General features: G+C 48.6%; 2 protein-coding genes across 2 annotated transcripts; both read left to right on the forward strand.

Annotated features, from left to right (window-relative positions):
* Window positions 1-4,729: 4,729 nt before the first annotated feature.
* LOC142422607 (beta-defensin 119-like) lies at window positions 4,730-6,136 on the forward strand. Its single transcript, XM_075527951.1, has 2 exons — window positions 4,730-4,787; window positions 5,934-6,136. Exons 1-2 carry the CDS (start codon window positions 4,730-4,732, stop codon window positions 6,134-6,136), a joined length of 261 nt encoding a protein of 86 aa, XP_075384066.1.
* A 5,767-nt stretch (window positions 6,137-11,903) lies between these two features.
* Window positions 11,904-18,205, forward strand: LOC142422608 (beta-defensin 119-like). Its single transcript, XM_075527952.1, has 3 exons — window positions 11,904-11,912; window positions 12,048-12,150; window positions 18,021-18,205. Exons 1-3 carry the CDS (start codon window positions 11,904-11,906, stop codon window positions 18,203-18,205), a joined length of 297 nt encoding a protein of 98 aa, XP_075384067.1.
* Window positions 18,206-18,406: the final 201 nt, after the last annotated feature.

Here is an 18,406-nt window from a genome sequence, read left to right on the forward strand (position 1 = left end):
TTTGATTCCAGGCAGTGGGTGCTTGCATGGGGCTACCTGCCTGGAAGACAACCGCAATGCAAGTAGCACTCAGGCCACGCTCCTGGGAGCAGCGACAACGGCCCCCGGGGCTGGGCCTGTGGTTGGTGGAGAGAGCCAAGGTGGGGATCATGTCTCCAGCTCCCCGAGTTGCCGGAAGGCCAGCTGCAGGAGTTCGCCAGCCACACCCCGAGCAAGAGGAGCAGGGGGGATGGAGACAGTCATCCCAGGATAAGCCCTCGGTTCTTCCTCAGTTCTCACCCCAGGGGCTTCGGGTAGGATCAAGTGGAGGAAGGCAAGAAATGCCAGTGGACACGGACACTGGACCTCTCGCCATCTTTGGCAAGGCCTGTCGGGGGGCTTGTGACAAAAATAAAGGAATACACCAAGGCTCGAGTGTGGGGGACCGTTTGTAATTGGTCACACCCATAGCACAGGGTCAATTCCAACTCAGCGCCCCCTCAGGTGTGCAGGGTGGAGCCGTCCCACAGGCTTGCCGGGGCTGCGGGGAGTAGCTGGCCAGGCATTTCCTCTGCGATGCTGCTGAGTGAGTTCCAATCTTAGCCATTTGTGATACGCAGGGACTCGTGGCACTGGTAGGTGACTACTAATATTTAAGTGATTTTTTAGAAGAAAAGCCATCACTAGGGTCCACAGCTTTCATGGAGCGCCACTTGAAACAGGGCATCATGGGGGAGAAGCCAGTCTAGAGGATTTCTCTAGAATCCAATCCCTCTATGATAGTCCTATGAGACGTTTATGTAACCTTTAAAAAAGATCAACAACCGAACTCACCACCACTGAGTCAATTCAAACTCCTAGAGATGCTGTAGAACAGGGTGGAACTGCCCCGGGGGAGGGGTGGTGGTGGCGGTTCCGAGACTGCACCTCTTTTCGGGAATCGAGAGCCTGACCTTTCTTCCTTGGAGCAGCTGGTGGTTTCCAAAGCTGGCCTTACAGTTAGTGGACCAACACGGAACCGCCGACACTCCCCCCCACTCGCCCGACCCCTTATGTAACCTTAGACCTTAGTTATCTTCCCCCGAGCCTCAGGCCCTCACCTGGACAGTTTCCAAATTTTGGGCACCTAAGAAGATGATGCGGATGGATGAACAGGAGCGCAGGCGGTCCATCCCCAAACTTACCCCCATGGATTCAGACTCCGAGCGACTCTCCGGGGCGGAGAAGGACCGCTCCACAGGATTCCCAATGCCGATATCATTCTAGAAGCAGCCTAGCTCATCTTTTCCCCAAAGAGTGGCTGGTGGGTTTGAACCTGTGAGCTTTCAACCCACTTGCCTCGCCAGAGCTACCGAACAGGTCTGTAAAAGGATACACGTTCATGCGTCTCAGTTTTTTGCCTCCTGTCATATTGCTCACCTTATAGGTTAATGGAGGAGCAAACCTATATATGGGTCAGGAGAGAACTACTGTGTTTCTTAGAGTTTTTGATGGCTGATCTTAGGCAAGAGGCTGCCAGTCCTTGCTTCCGTGGTATCTCCAGGGGGACTCAAATCTCTAACCCTCCAGGGACCTGGGAGGAGCAAATCAATGAGACAAAGTACAAGTGCCAGGCCTGGGTGGACACCATCCTGAGAATGTGATGATTGGTTCTTCCTGCCCACTCACCACTGTGGAATGCAGGATGCAGGAGTAGGCGGCCCTTTACAGATGTAGAATGGTAACTGTACAGACTTGAGGGAGTGGGTAGTGCCTGGTCTTAGGGGACTGACCAGGCTGTTCCCACGTGGGAGGAATTAAAAAGGCTGGACGGCGGTCGGTTCTAGTCTTGGTGGGTCCCAGGAGATACCATGCAAAAACAAGGGTCAAGTCGATTCTCTGGCCAACTTGGCCCCATTTTCATCTCGTGATTTCTGCCTGCTAGCCAAGGTATCAGCCCTGCTCCCCACATCCCCTCCAGCCACTTCCACTCACCTGGGCCTGAGTCCCCCAACTTCACAGAAGAATCACTGTGGGACACTCAAGTTCCAGAGTCACAGCAGGTAGGGGTTCCAGGGGACAAAGGAAGTGAGTGGATGGATATCTTAGCCTTGATCTTTGATACATGCACATGTGTTTCAAAACATGCACAAACACACCCACACATGCACCAATGATCTGTCTACACACAAACTACATGCAAGTATAAACATACTATACCTAAATAGTCTCATACTCACATTGGTACAATATGATAGTTAAAAACTATCATAAGTTTAAAACCTAGTGATAGTTAAAAACAATTCTAGTTAATGATTATTTCACGCCTCTCCTGGGCTAGATAATTTATTACATAGTTTACCTAAGTTATCTCATTTAATTAAATGAAGAACAGTGATAACCCTCATTTTATTCCAGGGGGAGGTTCAGAAACCTTAACTTACTGGAGATAGGAACTGTCAGCCAAGACTCCAATCCAGATTAGCGTGCAAGGAAAATCTGTTCTCTGAGCCTCGTATGGAGCAGGTGTTCAACGAATCACCTCTCTGTTTCTCTTCATCATATCTTGAGTGAGTTCTGCCCAATGCTCCCGCACAAGCGAGGCTGGAGGGACTTCATCCACAAGCCCCTGGCTCTCCCCATGCTCCGGAAGGACTGGCTGGCTCCCCTTTGGCTCGTTTCCCAACTGAGCTTCACTCGACATGCTATTGCTCGTGCTGCTGAGTGGGTTCCGGCTCACACCAACTCCATGTGTGCACCGCCCTGAGGCACTTTCAGGACTATGACTTTATGGAAGCAGCACACTGGGCTTCTCTTCTGAGGCACCTCTGGGTGGATTTGAACTGCCAACCCTCTGGCTAATACTTGAATGCTCAATGCATACTCAGTGGATGGATGACTGATTTGCTCTGCAAATGTTGATTAGGCATCTGCAATGTGTAGGAATGTCAGATATTTCTAATTCTCCTCTAATATTTGTCGTCCTTTTCTTTTTCTCCCCTTCCCCCCACCCTTTTCTTCTTAGTAACACAACCCTTGAAGTTTTAGCTGTTCATGATTGCCCAAAACATTAAAAAAAATCAGCAGCACATCTTGCAACTTGGCATGGCCATCTGAGCTAACTCTGGCTGATAGGATAAGTGGAGGCCACGAAAACAATTTCTGAGTCAGGCCCTTAATGGCAAAGTCATCCACTTCATTTCCTCCTTTCCTTATGACTGGATCCAGAACTGGATGATGAAAACTGGATCTTCCAATGACCCTGCCTGTTGAGGAGAGCAGATTATTCAACCAGAAAGCACTTTGTTCTCTGCTGATTGGGAAGTGGCTACACTGAGGGCTTCCCCAAACTTGTACACAAGAAAGACATCAGGGTCTGTATTTAGAAGCCGCTTTTTCCTGGGGTGAGAATATCTGTTAAGACAACTGAATTCACATCACAATATACCAAGTGATGTTAGAGGTTTCACAGGTTTAGGGTCCTGGTGTTGTAATGGGAAACACAATGATTAAACATGGAAAATCAACTTGAGAAGAAACAGACATGTGTAAAAAGTCATTAAAGAAGTTCCCCTGACAGAGTGATAACCGACTGAAGTACTACGATCCAGGGTCACTGGAGACAGCCTTTCCAAGGAGGTGATCCCTGAGATGGGATGAAATGTTGGAGAGGAGCCGCTCTGGGGAGAAGGGAAGGCACAGCTTTATAGGGACAACAAGTGACAAGTGCAGAGACCTGGAAATGGAGTGAGCTTGGGGAATTCGAGTTTCAGGAAGATGTGCATATGTGCATCTTCCTGTTGGAAAGTCGAGGATAAGTGTTTTTAAATGGGTACATGTTTTAAAGAGTGTCTGCTTGGAGCATCATGTACTTCCAAGAACTGTCTTGAAAGGATCAAAGAGACAACAGCATCAGGAAAGATTGGACAGGAATTTTAGGGGACAGAAAGGTTATGTACACGGAGGAGGGCCAGCTCAGAAATCGAAGGTGAAGAATGGCATCATTGTCTCTGAGAAGTGCATGAGAAATGGCTGAGTTGGTGTGTGTTTTGCTGTATGTGTTAGGGAACCCCCCCCCCAATATATAGGGGCAGTCCCTGGGTTACCAACGGCTTAGCCATGGTCATGAACCCATCCCTGTGAAGCCTGTAATATTAACACTTCAAGGAACTTACAAGGTTCCTACTCACAAATAGATGCTACTTTGCAACACCACAACACGTGATGATGATGGTGACTGAATTATGGTGTTCGAGATACTTTAAATATAGCTGGAATGTTTTTTTGCTGTCTTTGTTCATTGAAAGCATAGACTAGATTCAGACACATGTTTAACTCATTGATGATGATTAGGTATGAGCCATACCTAATGTAAGCCAGCCTTAAATGAAAATTTGAAATAAAGACAGATTTAGGAATGGCACTTGGTCATAGTCTCAGGACTCCCTTTAAATGTTTCTTGATACGTATTTATGTACAGCGACAAATGGATTCCTTCGTGAGTGTCTAAGGACCTTCCATGTGCCTGTTCCCAGGAGAGACAGTCACTTCTAGCATGAATGTTAGCTGGCTTCCCACTTGCCCATCTCCTGCTTTGCCGCCCCGTGGCTACACACTGTCCTTTGGCTGAGCTGACCTCAGATAATTCCCCTCCTGCTGTCATGCACTGCCCACGACCCAGTCCATAAAAGCAAGTCTCATCCCTGCAGTGGAGAACTCTCCCCGCATCCTCTAAAGCACAGCCAGCTCCTTATCCAGAGGTCTGCCTGCCATGAAGCAGCTTTTCCTGCTCCTCGCCCTCCTTCTGGCGATGGAGCCCGTGATGGCAGGTAACTCAGAGCCCTCTCCCCTGCTGGGATCCTGGTCGTGGGCTTCTTCCCCTGACTCTGTGGGCAGCCTCTGAAGCCTCCCTCGCTTCATGCAGCTCTGGGAGGTTTCTCTCAGGATCGTCTCATGTCAGGGTCTCCCCCTGAGTCTTTCCTGCCACGGCGGTGGAATAAAACACACGCTAGGCAGCAGAACGGGAGAGTGGGAATGACATTCTGGTGGGAGGTTGGGAGACATCTCGGAGTGGAGGAGTGCGGTTTCAGGAGCGTGAGCTCTGGTGGAAGAACAAGACCTTGAGGGTAGAATGATAGAGGGAAGGTGGATTCAGGTGAGTTGGAGGGAAAGGGGTTGGCTTGGACAGGGGGTGGGATTTGGGGTTCAATGGAATTGGTGCTGGGGGTCAAGCTGGGCTTTAGGATGAGGCTGGGTGTTGGTATTGGGTGGTGCAGGCTGTGTGGGGTTCAGCGTGGTGAGAGGCTATGACTGGGAATTAAGGTTTGCAACTTGATCAGATTCGGTTTAACTTGGGGTTGGACTCAAGGGTCGGGAGCTGAGCTGAGTAGGGCGAGGCGCAATAATTAAGATCTGGCCCTTGAATGAGATGCATTTGGGGTCCAGGAAAATTGAGGGTTTGGTTGTAGCTAGGGCTGGAACTTGGGCTTAAATTAGTCAGAGGCAGGCTATTGATAAGGATCTGAATCATTTGAGTAAATCCTCCCTACCCCTCCCCAGGCCCTGGAGTGCACCCCTCCCCACGTCACCCCAGGTCCCACCGTACTGGATGCTCACCGACCTTTTCCCACCCTCCTCAAGCTTCATTAGCTGGAAGCTGAACTGGCATCAGTAGTCCCCAAAGCTAGCTGCAGGAGACGGGGGGAAAGGAAGACAGCCGGGGGTGGGTGCGGGGGGTGGGGGTGCTGGGTGTCTGAAAGGGACTCCCCTGAAAACCTTGTGATCCAAGTTGGAACAATCGTTGCCATGTTCTCCTCTCTCAAGATCACCTCTCTCCTTTCCTGGAACGGGGCCCAGTCTCTTTTCCTCGTCCCTTTACCTGTCCCGTTGACCTTCCCGCAACTCCTGTACCTTCTCGTGCTTCCCCCCTGGAGAGATACTGACATCTGCTTCACGGTTGTCCCTCTGCCCCAAAGAAAGCTGCTGGACGGAAGGACACTGCAGACTGGTGTGCAAAGAGAAGGAAGACTCCGTCATACGGTGCCGGAATCGCAAACGGTGCTGTGTGCCCGACCGTTACCTGACCGTCGAACCGGTGGTCATTGATAACGATCTGGTCATATGGACCAGTCCTCGGCCCAAAAGGAAAAGGAAGAAGAAGAAAAAGAATTATGGCTAGACATGATTTTGCTTCAAGTTCCCTCCTTTCTACATTCCATTAAAATGTGCAAATGTGTTTCTGGTGTCTGTCAATCATAAGCAATGACACGGGGATAAGAGATAGCAGGATGAAGGCGGCAGAGAGAAATCACAACGGAATATTGATGAGGTACTAGCCCGAGGGCCCCAGCAGTGGCTACTGGGTCACTGATGGACTCAGCACAGACGGGGAGCAGAGAGATTTAAAGGCGCAGCAGATGCCGGGCGTGCTGGAGAATGGCTGGTCTGGGAAAACTGACCCATACTCTAGGCGAATGGGCTGGGAGTGAACAGGGTGGGCCAGGGCTGAGTTCCTTTCTTTCTTTTTAATTTAGACCTTTTAATTTGGCATTCGGTGGGGGTTTCCATTTAAATTGTTGTTTGCATCCAACAATTTAAGCAACTTATCTAACTTCCCGGTGGCCTGCTCCGCCCCTCCCCACCGGCTTTCCTCCTCCTCCCGCCTGTGAGTTGGTATCCTCTCTCAAGAGAACACCTGCCTCCCCTCCAGCCTGTTGCTTCCCCTTCTTCCCCTCTCCCCTTTCACGGCTCTCCCCGCCCCCAACAGCTTTATGGACACACAATGCACACAGCATAGCATCCAATAATCCCGCCACATCAAGAAGAATGGCACGATCGTTACAACAATCTGCCTTAGAACATTTCCTTCATTCTTGTACTCAGTCATTAGTGCCCATTCCCCCTCCTCCCCTGCCCTGTCCCCTACAAGCCAGTGACCCAGTAACTGTCTATAGATTTACCCAGTCTGGATTTCCCTTACAGGAATACAGTAGAAAACAAAAACTAGAAAGAAGACGACGACAGTAAAACAGATACAAATCTCAGTAGAGAAGAATGCAGAACATATTAAAAATGAGAACAAACTTAAATGGATCGTAAGGGAGATCAAATGACAGGGTGCTAAACTAGCCTAACTGCATCTGAAACACCATAGGATCTTCTTGTCTAAAATAAAAACGAAAGCTTTTATCGATATTAGGTTCACATCTTACACGTTCACAGTTCAATCGCTCTGAAAAAGAGTTGTGTGTACATCACCATAACCAGTTCTAGTGTTCCCTCCCTCTTCCCAAATTCAATATTTGCTCTCCAATCCCCCCTCCCCGCCCCGTCCTGATAAACCCTTTCATCAGTTATCGTCTCTATACACCCACTCCTTCTGTGCTTCAGAAACCGGGAAGCCCAGCAGAAACAATAAAAACAAAAACAAAACAGAAAGAAAAACAATAATGAGAATAATATAAAAATAAAGAGCAAGAAAGAAAAGACCACAAGCAATCTTAAATAAGCCAGAGAGGAAATTCCTGTCATGGAACAAGTGAGAAATGTGAAGTCCCGAGAGACTTCAGGTTGGGTTACGAAGAAGGTCAACAAACTGAGTGCCATCCTGCGCATTAGCTGGGTCCACTATGATCCAGCTCACAATAATCTCTGTCCGAGAGTAAGGCTGTTCTCACCTCTTGCCTGTGGCCTGAAGGGATCTGCCGGGGGCTGTTCTGACTTGATCCTCTGCAGATGGATTTAGGGCTCCCACTGTCCTCCCTAGTGGGCTGAGTGTTTGGGGAGCCAACCTCGATGTCTTTTGAAGCCCCAAGGATCAGAAATTTCCAAGTAACAACAACAACGACACACTTTTTGTTTTGTTTTTAAATTTTTATTTATTTTGTTGTTGAGTATACACACAATGAAAGCTCACTGCTATCGAGTGGAGCCTGACTTGTAATGACCCATAGGATGGGGTGGAACTGCCCCTGTGGGTTTCTGAGACTGACTCTCTTGACAGGAGCAGAAAGACTTCTTTCTCCAAGGAGCAGCAGGTGGTTTTGAACTGCTGACCTTGTGGTTAGCAGCCCAGGGTGGAACAGCTATGCCACCAGAGTGTCTATACCCCACAGGGCGTGTCCCAACAGCGCCTTCACGTACAAGTGAGTGATAGAGCCTCGTTGCGTCACCGTTCTCACAGCACTAGGCCAACTGACTGGGATGTTCCTGAAACCATGACTGGAAACCTCCAAACCCAGAAACCAAGTCCCCATCCACTTACTCCTTGATAACCATAGATTTCACATTCCTTCACCTTGGATCTGCCACCGAAGGCAGACTAAGAAAATAAAGGTAGCTTCTGTACAATTGGAATGAAGCATAGACTCCTTTTCAGGATCCTGCTAAAATGGAAGTGAGAGGAGGCCACACACTGCCCAGCATGTAGCAGGCTTTCAAGAATCCACAGACTCTGGGCAGTGTGCCTTTCAAATGTGTTAGACTCAGAGAGAGACGTCTGTCTCGTTTTGAACAGAAAAGATAGTAGGGTGGGGAGGACGAACCCATAGGGGAGATTTAGAACTCAGATCTGGGACTTAGAGGCCCTGAGCATCTTCTGCTACTACTGCTGTGTGTGCACCCGTACGCAGGAGAAGCGCCCCGAGCAGCTGCTTGCAGAGGCTGTGAGCAGAACCTAGCTATTCTGGTTGGCGTGTCCACATTCCAAGTCTGTGTGTGAGGCTCCTTACAGCATGTGTTAGACAGGCTTCCACAGAGAAACAAAGCCAGGACACATATGATTTTATAGATATAGATATATTCAACACGAAGGAGTGTAACAGCTAATTAGTCCACACAGCAGTACAGAGGGCTCAGTTCAACTCACTCTGTGAAACAGTTAATATACTGGAAGTCCTTCAACTCACAAGGGCTGCTGGGTCCAAGGTCAAAGAAGCAGACGGATGAGTCTTCCCTAGAGCAATGCAGGCAGTCTGGCCACAGACAGCCAACAGCAGAGCAGGTCACCAACAGTCAGCCAGACGACAGCATCCAACAGTCCCTGCTCAAACGATGTATGCGCCAGCTGCATGGTGAAGCAGATCTAGAAGGAACCTCAAGCCCTAGCACACGATCCACGGGTTGGGTGTCCCAGAGAGAGAGAGAGAGACAGAGAGAGAGAGAGAGAGAGAGACAGAGAGAGAGAGAGAGAGAGAGACAGAGAGAGAGAGAGACAGAGACAGAGAGAGAGAGAGAGAGACAGAGAGAGAGAGAGAGAGAGAGAGAGAGAGAGAGAGAGAGAGAGAGAGAGAGAGAGAGAGAGAGAGAGAGAGAGGCGGGGCTCGCTGAGCCATTAATCTCTTTGCCCTCCAATCCAACTGTGACTTTATTAATCCCACATGTTCTTATTGGCCAGGTTGGCACAATAAACCTACCCATCACACTGCATGACAGGTCTTTGAGATGGCTGAGCCAGCTCTCCTTGGGCTGCCATATTTCTGTGTGGAATTCTGAGAAATCCAAGAATTATACATTTCAACTTGACCTTCCATGTCATTTATGAGCAATGTTTTGTAATGAAGAATGCAATATATTTTATTGAAACCCTTTGTTAGCTTGATTTATGACTTCAAAATGTTCAAAACATTCAAATGGGTTTCCATGTGTATTCCTGGGGTCTGCCTGGAATTTACATCCTACTTTGGCAAATGGTTAACTTCCAAGGCCACTCCTGAATCAGGAGCTACATAATCTGGGCTTTAGATCTTGAGATCTCTCTGTGATCTACTGGTGCCCTGAAGCTCTGTCTGGTTCCCCTGACCTCTCTGCCACCAGGCTTTCTCTGTTTTAGCTGCTTTCATTTTTCTGCATTAGAGGGACTCTTCGAGAGATTCATCTGACTGTGTAGCATTCCCGCTTATAAACGATCCTTGGCACCTTACTTTCTGGGGTTCTGGGCACCATATGTTTGTTCGGCTTTCTCTTTCTCCACTGACCCTGCTTCACTTCAACTACACCAGTCCCCTCTTTAGCCTCTCCTGCCCTTGGCATTGTCTTGTTCACGATTCTCATTCGCCAGGTTCCTATCACTGGGTTCATCTCCGTAATGAACGACTTCTCATCCTTCAAAGCCCAGTTGAGGCTAACACCCACGACAGCTCACTATATGAGCTTTGGTGGCATAGCGGGCTACACATTGAGGTGCTAACCACAAGTTCCGCGGTTTGAACTCACTAGCTGCTCTGCAGGAGAAAGATGAGGCCGTCTACTCCTATAAGGATTGAAAGTCTTGGAAACCCAAAGGGTGGTTCTACTCTGTCCTATAGGGTTGCTGGGAGCTGGAATTACCTTGATGGCAGTGAGTTTGTAGAGTTTATTATTTCTTAAACATTGTAATAATCATAACCAATTCCTAGTTCTCTTGGCAGGGCATTTGATGTGTATCAGACATTGTGCTTGGTGCTTCTAGGGACAAAATCATTCTATCCCCTTATCCTTACTGTAGTGGCAAGGAAAGGGAGCTTCAGATTAGCCAGGTCACCTGGCGTTAAGAACACAGCAGGGGTTCAAACTGAGCACTGCTCGGTGTGGAAACTGTCACTTTTAGAAATGATGGCACCTATCAGGTTACAGATTTGCGGTTCAAAACCCCTGAAAGTGTTAAATAGCAAAGACGTTGCTTTGAGGACTATGCCTGCCACAGGCCAGGATATTTACAGCTATCGCGTCGGCGTCGAGAAACCTGGACAGTGAACAAGCAAGACCGAGGGGAACCGAGGCATTTCCATTGCGGCGTTGGCAGAAAACACCAGCACTGCCCCGCCGGCCGGAAGAGCCATCACACCTGAGGCCAGGAGGAAGCACAGCCAGGCTCCTCCTCAGAAGGGGGCGGTGAGACTTCCTTCCTCATATGTGGACACTTTAGTAAGAGAGGGCAGTCCCTGGAAAAGGACTTCACACACGTCACAGTCGATGGTCAAAAAGAGGACGACCATTCCCCAAGAGGGTTGACACGGGGCCGCAGGAACAGGCTCAAGCCGAACAGTAGCCGCGAGGAGGAGGCGGGGTCGGCTGGTCGGACCGCGTTGTACACAGGGTCACTGCGGGTCCGAGCTGACCCGATAGCACCTAACATCGCTATCACGTTACGATGCCATCCTCCGAGCCATCGAAGCCTCCGCACCAGCCTCCCCTACACACACGCTACGTGGCAATCCGTAGGGGTGGGGGCACGTACATCTCCGTGCCTCGTGCTTGCTTAGTCACGCAATGACTAGCCCAGAGAAGAATTCATACATGGAAGTCAAGGTGAATTGGGCGGGCACATGAATGGCTGCGCGGAGAGGTTGGGGTCAGAATCCAGGAACCGCAGGGCCTTCTGGAATAGGAGCAGAGGACTCATGTACCCGGCATAATTGGCTCCGAGGAAGAGTTGCAGAAGGGACTTTGGTGACTCAATGGTTAAGCACTCGACTATTAGCCCACAGGTGAGTGGCTTGGGCTCACCCTGTTTCGGAAGAGACGAGCCTGGCAGGTGACTCCCATAAAGATCGCAGCCCAAGCAAATGCTCCATGCCAGGCACCCAACAACAGCCACATCTGACATCAGAAAGGGCGCAGGGCAGCGACTGGGCCCTCCTCAAGGTCAGTCTTATTATCCACCTGTTAGTTGCTCTTAAACTCAAGACCAAACGCTCTGCCATCTAGTCAATTCCAACTCATAACCACCCTATTTAACAAACAAACAAACAAACAAAACTGCCAGTGACTCAATGCAGACTCATAGCAACCCTAGAGGACAGAGTAGAACTTTCCTTGTGGGCTCCGGAGACTTTATTTACATCTTTATGGGAGTAGAAAGCCTCATCTTTCTTCTGCAGAGCAGCTGGTTGTTTTGAACTGTTGACCTTGTGCTTAGCAGCCCAACGCGTAACCACTACGGCTCCTCTTCGAGCACAGATCTCACGATGTGCGAGGTAGGCTGGGCAGAACCTAAGGATTTCATCCCGGTTCCTGACACCCCCTTCTCCACACATACACTCCCGCCAAATCCCTTTGTTTGCCTATTCATTTATCACCCACGAGTGATGATCTGTTCGTCTGTGCAACAGCATTTAGGAAGAGCCGCCTCGGTTCTGAACCCCACAGTGGAGGTAGTGGTGCTGCAGCCACGACAGACTGTGGCGCTCATCATTGAGGCGCAGGAAGTTTTCGGTAGCCCCTCCTCAGGTGAAGGGAGCGCAGTGGCATAGTGGGCGCTGCGTTGGGCTGCTAACAGCAAAGTCAGCAGTTTGAAACCACCAGTCGGTTCCTGGGAGATAAAAATGAGGCTTTCTACTCTTCGGCAGAATTATAGTCTCGGAAACCCATAGGGGCAGCACCCTGTCCTGTAGAGTTGATAAGAATCGGAAATGACTAGATGACAGTGAGTTTGTTTTTTTTCTCCTGAGATTACTGTGTTTGAATGAAGGTGAGATCTGGACATATGGCATTTTGAAAATTCCATTAGATCATTCCTTTGGGATAAAAGGCTGTGTTAGCCTGGGTAGATAAGAGAAACAAATTCATAGACACTCATATAAGTATATGAAAAAGGTTTATATGCAAGAGGAATTGCACATTGAGAAAACATCCCAACCCAGTCCAGTCTGATATTAGCCCATATGTCTGATACCAATCTATAAAGTCCTCTACAGACTCACACGACATATGCAATGAAGCTGAATGCAGGATGATCACAGGCCAATGGGTAGAGAGTCTTTGGATCCAGTGGCATTGTAAGCATCTCAGCACTGGCAGGGGTCTCCACGTGGCTTCTCCAGCACCCAGGGCTGCATCAGGGTAGATCCACGTGACTTCTCCAGCTCCCAGGGCTGCAGCAGGGTAGATCCACGTGGCTTCTCCAGCACCCAGGGCTGCATCAGGGTAGATCCATGTGGCTTCTCCAGCACCCAGGGCTGCATCAGGGTAGATCCATGTGGCTTCTCCAGCTCCAGACACTAGGGTAGTGCCATGTGTCTTGTCAGCTGCAGGTTCTCCCAGGGAGTGAGCAGAGAGAGCGTCTGTCCTCCTCCAAGGAGGAAACAGGAATCCCCAGAATTCTCAGGAGAAGGCCAAGCCCACACAGAGGCCTCATTGACTATCACCTGATTGACAGACTAAACTCCACCCCTTCACTCTTAATCCTCTCAAAATTGGCACCAGATTATGTAACTACCACAAAGGTGCACTGCTTCCTCTTCCCCCTGCCACGCGTCCTTCATTTCGGGCAGTGCTATATCTGTGAGGACCTGGGAACCTGTCTACACACTGCACGGATCTAAGATCACAGTAGGCTGGAGGTAATCATGGAATTTACAAACAAATCTTCTCTGAGTCCCGGTGAGCAGGCCGAGGGAACAATAATGAGTAGATACGGGTGACACAGTGTGTGGTGGGGCATACAGCTAGCAGGGTGGAGGGGCTGCAAAGCCCCTGAAAAAAGCTTTGGAGGTTTGTTTGGGGTCTTTGAAGGCCTTATTTGGGTGTCTCATAGCCTCTCCCAGGGCTGAGTTCCCAAAGCTGGGGAGACTGGGCACCTTTCCTAGGGTCGACAAGCAAGCCTACTGATGACGTAGCTGAGGCTCAATTCGGCCTCTACTTAGTGCGCCCAGCATCTAAATGGAACGTGATGCTGAGAGTCATTCCCACCTTTGTCCACATTCCAAGAGGACCAAAGTATCTCCTCCTCACCTGTCCTTCCCTTTGTTTAGGGAAGATTTGTTCTTTGTCAAAAAAAGAAAGAACAAGAAACTTACCTTTATTCAATAGAGGGACATTTATGGTTGTGTGTGGGTGGGTGTACATTAGACTTAGCACGGAGCCCTTTCGCACATTGAGTCCTTACGTGACTAGCTTCAAGTTCAGGTCAAGTGGAGGTTGGGTGAAGATAAACACTTAAAGAATGAGTGGAAGGCTCTTAAGTGCTAAGTGTAGACCTCTGGGAGTGTGCTGCAGACAATAGGAGACCACGGTGGTTTTACGGCTCTGCTCGATACTGGCCTTCATGAAGGGATCACCGAGGATAAGGATGCAGCAGCAAAGTGTGGTGAGGAAAGTAGACGGTGCCCGGCTATCCATTGGGATAGTGTCTGGGGTCTTGAAGACTGTAGGCAAACAAGCAGCCAACTAAGTGAGATGTCAACTACGTCCACATCAAAGAAGCACCCCAGCCCGTGATCCAAAGGTGATGATAACAAACTCCAAATATGACGAAGGGAACAGTACCAGAGCTTAAATTGTGAACACCCAATTTGTAGAAGGCTGTGGAGGACAGTGGAGGCTCAAAGTCCACCTGCGGCGTATCTAGTCGGATGAAGCCTCTGGCAGCTCCCCACTGACCACAGGCGAGGGACTCAAATAGCTTTACTATCAGACAGAGATTGTTGTAGACTGACTATGGTGGATCAAGACACAGCATATATAACACGATGCTTGGTCAGTTGGTCTCCTTCTTGACCCAACCTGAATTGCTTTAGGCTGAATATTTCTCACTTGTTCCATGACAGAAACAGCCTCTCTGGCTTTTAAAATATCGCTGGTGGTCTTTTCTTTCTTACTCTTTATATATATCATTTTCCTCTTTCTGTTTCATTTTAAAAAAATTGTTTCTGTTGGGTCTCCCAGTTTATGAAGCACAGAAGGTGTGGATGCACAGTCAATAACTGATGCAAGGGTTTATTGGGGACAGGCGATGGGATGGGGAGGGTGAGAAGAATTGGGGAGCAAACAAAGAACGTGGGAGTGGGGAGTGGAACTGATTGTGATGATGTATATATAACTTTTTAAAAGTGATTTAATGATTTGTATTATATGTAAATATTGTAGCAATAAAACTACCAAAAGAAAAAGAAAAAAGAAACCAAACTTGACCCATGGTTATTGTGGGTGAAAGAGGAAGATTTTTTGCTTAGGGAGCATTGAGTTTATGTAAATGGTGGTGGAATAATTTGGAAAAGGGTATCAATAATCATTGCACTACATGAAGAATATAATCAATGACACTGAGTTATACATTATTGAATTGGAAAATGTTTTGTCATGTATATTTTTGCCACAATTTAAAAAACTTATTACACTAATAACAATAAATACAAGGAAGAGGAAAATGTTCTAAACTTAATTGTGATAAAGATCATACAACTTGATATGATTGAACTATTGAATTGTATGATATGTGGATCATGGTGGTTACATAACCTCGTGTCACCTTGAAGGTATTATGAGTGAAGGGGTGGAGTCCAGCCTGTCAACCAGGTCAGAGCCAATGAGGCCTCTGTGTGGGCGTGGCCTTTCCATGATTCTGAGAACGTCATCTTTTCCTCCCTGGAGGTGGGGCACACTCTCTGTCTGCTACACACTCTCTTTTTGTTGAGAAGCCACAGGAGGCCACGCTGATGGCGGCCAGAGCCCTGGAGCTGGAGGAGCCACGTGGAGACCTACACCAGGGCTGAGATGCTTCCACCACCACTGGATCCACCACTGGATTCGCCATGGGCTTGTGATCTTCCTACATTTGGCATCACTGCCTGTGCTGTGTGAGTCTAAAGAGGAATTTATGGACTAATATTGGACCTACGGGCTAATATTAGACTTACGGACTTGATCTGGACTAGGCTGGGCTGTTTTCTCCACATGCAATTGCTTTTTGTTAGAAAGCTCTCTCTTAACACACACACGAATGTCACTGGCTTTGTTTCTCTAGTCAACCCAGCCTAACACATGGATGAAGCGCCAACAAAACCGTTAAAGACAAAGAAAAAAAGGTGGCCATCGTTTTAGTTATTATCCAGGGACCTGTGAACAGCTCCCAGCCAAGGCTCACCATGGAGAGAAGCAACATGACCCACGAGAAAGAGTGGGCGCTTAGGGGCATGTTGAGGGCAGTGAGTCCCAGCTCCGCCTCTTTGGGTTTGCCAGGACACTGCTTCTGTCTGAGTCATCAGTGTCCTCATGCAAGCACAGGAAACAGAGCCATCTCCTTCAAGACCTGCAGTAGGCAAGTCTGCAGTGGCAGGCCCTTTCGAGCATCGAGAAGCAAGGGCGTTACTGTAAGGACGAAGGCATTCCTGACCCAAGCCGTGGTATTTTCCACTGCCTCATATGTATCTGAAAGTTGGCCATCGAATAAAGAAAATTGAAGAAGAGGCAATGCACTTGAATTGGGGTGCTGGAGAAGAATATTGAAAGTCCTGTGGACACACCGATCTGTACTGGGAGAAGTAAGGCCAGAGTGTACCTTAGAAGGCCAGGATGGCAAGACTTCATCTCACACACTTTGGAAATGCTGTCATTGTCGCAAGAGACTGGTCCCTGGAGAAGGACATCGCGTTTGGTAACGTGGAGGGACAGTGCAAAAGAGGAAGGCCCCCGAGGAGATGAACTGATGCAGGGGCTGCCGCGATGGGCTCAAATGGGAACGATTGAGGATGGCCCAGGGCCAGGCAACGTTTCCTTCTGTTGGCACAGGGTCGTTCTGGGTCGGCACTGACTCGATGGTACCTAACAACATCAACAGCTTTAGAAAGTTGTAATAAAGACTCAGTGAGTTAACAAATAGCAAGGGACTCATAGTGGGTGTTGAGCAAGCGTCTTTTCAACCACTAAAGTGGAGAAGCACTAAAGGAGAGGAAGGCCCATGAAGCGATGGAGTGGCGCAGCGGCTGCAGCAATGGGCTCAGGCATAGGAACAATGGTGAGGATGGTGCAGGGCCAACAAGTGTTTCCTTCTGGTGTGCAGACGGTCGCTATGAGGCAGAGCCAGCTCGATGGCACCCAATAACGACCACATTTATAATCTAGCTATCTCCAAAAGTCTACTACAGAAAGCCAATGTTTGCAAAATGGAGAGGCAACCTATGTACAAATGCGCTTGAAACAATTGCTGTATGGAGCTGTAAGAGCCCCCAACAAAATGATCTTAAAAATTCTACTACGTAAGTTCAGCACCACGTTAGAAGTTATAATTTTTGCTTGACTCTTCACACATAATTTAGAAAATTTAAGAGTGGGAAATGCATGCATTGTTTTAATAAGTTTTTGCTCTGTTTGCCTACCCCCTCCCGATCCCCCTCCTGGCAGTCCCCTTTCATCATTTACTTTCTACGTTGAGAACTTCCTTTAGCCACGCTTTCAGGGCAAGTCACCTGCTGACAAGTTCTCTTAGTTTTCCTTCCTCTGGGAATGTCTGAATTTCCTCTTCATTTCAGAAAGACATTTTTACTGGAGATCGAATTCCTTTCTCTTTCCGCTACCATCCATTCAGAGGGGGGCCTTGTCCACTGATGAGGAGAGTTGGGCACTCCATATGATCTTGATTCTGTGGATGGCAGGAGGTTTGCTGTCACTTGGTAGCAACGAATATGCCAGCTCACCACTTAAACGTGTCTCATTCCACCTTGGGAGATGAGGCGGGACCACGCTGCCTCATTATTACCCTAAGCGAGCAGAAGTCCAGGCTCTACTTAGTCCTTGCTTGTGCACTGAGTTGTTACCTGCCGCCCCCCACTTTGGTGTTTGGCCAAAGAAGAGAACTTATTGCCTAAAATGTTCAACTTTGCTCAGCTGTCTTTTCTCTGATCCTTTGGCTAGAGATAGCAGAGTTTCCTGGGAATTGCAAATGTCTGAACCCATGTATCCATCCATCCATCCATCCATCCATCCATCCATCCATCCATCCATCCATCATCCATCCATCCATCCATCCATCATCCATCCATCCATCCAAAGTTGTTCTTTGTCCCAGCACCAGTCTGGGACATATATTGTGAAAAGAAAAGCCAGGCAACTCACAGCTATGCCGTTCCGGTCATGAGATTACTACATGAATGTTTTGGTTTTTTCCCCTCTCTACATTTTTCATCTATTTATGTCTATCTATCTATCACGCCCAGGATTTTAAACTGTATTTATTAGGATGACTAGAGGACAGTACGCCAGTCTATATTTCTGGAAGTAAAAGGTGTCATTGACCTTTAGGATTGTAGGCTCCCTGATCTCTGCCATCGCTAAGTAGAGATTAACCCTTTGTATTTTTTTTTAACCAGGCAGACGGCACCCCCTTCTCTGCATGGGTAACAAAGGCATCTGCAGAGCATCTTGCAGAAAGGGCGAGCAGCCCTACCTCTACTGCAGCAACGATCAACCATGCTGCCTGCAGTCCTACATGAGGATAAGCGTGGTTGGTGGAGAGGAAGACAGCGAGTGGGCCCGCGGGAACCACTGGCCCTAGATAGCTGGAGCGCTGCTGCCCACCATCCCCCACTCCTCTGCTTGCTCCGACCTGCTCTCAGTACCCTTATTAAAGTCCACGCGCTTTGTAGGCTTGCTGGTCTTGCATTCACTGGGCATGATCGAGAAAGGAGATTGGGTTTCCCTTGGAGAGAGCGCTACCCCATGATGGATGTAACTGTGAGAGAGGAGGCTGGAAAGA

The sequence above is a fragment of the Tenrec ecaudatus genome, chromosome 12 (assembly GCF_050624435.1).
Source record: "Tenrec ecaudatus isolate mTenEca1 chromosome 12, mTenEca1.hap1, whole genome shotgun sequence".
NCBI lineage: Eukaryota > Metazoa > Chordata > Mammalia > Afrosoricida > Tenrecidae > Tenrec > Tenrec ecaudatus.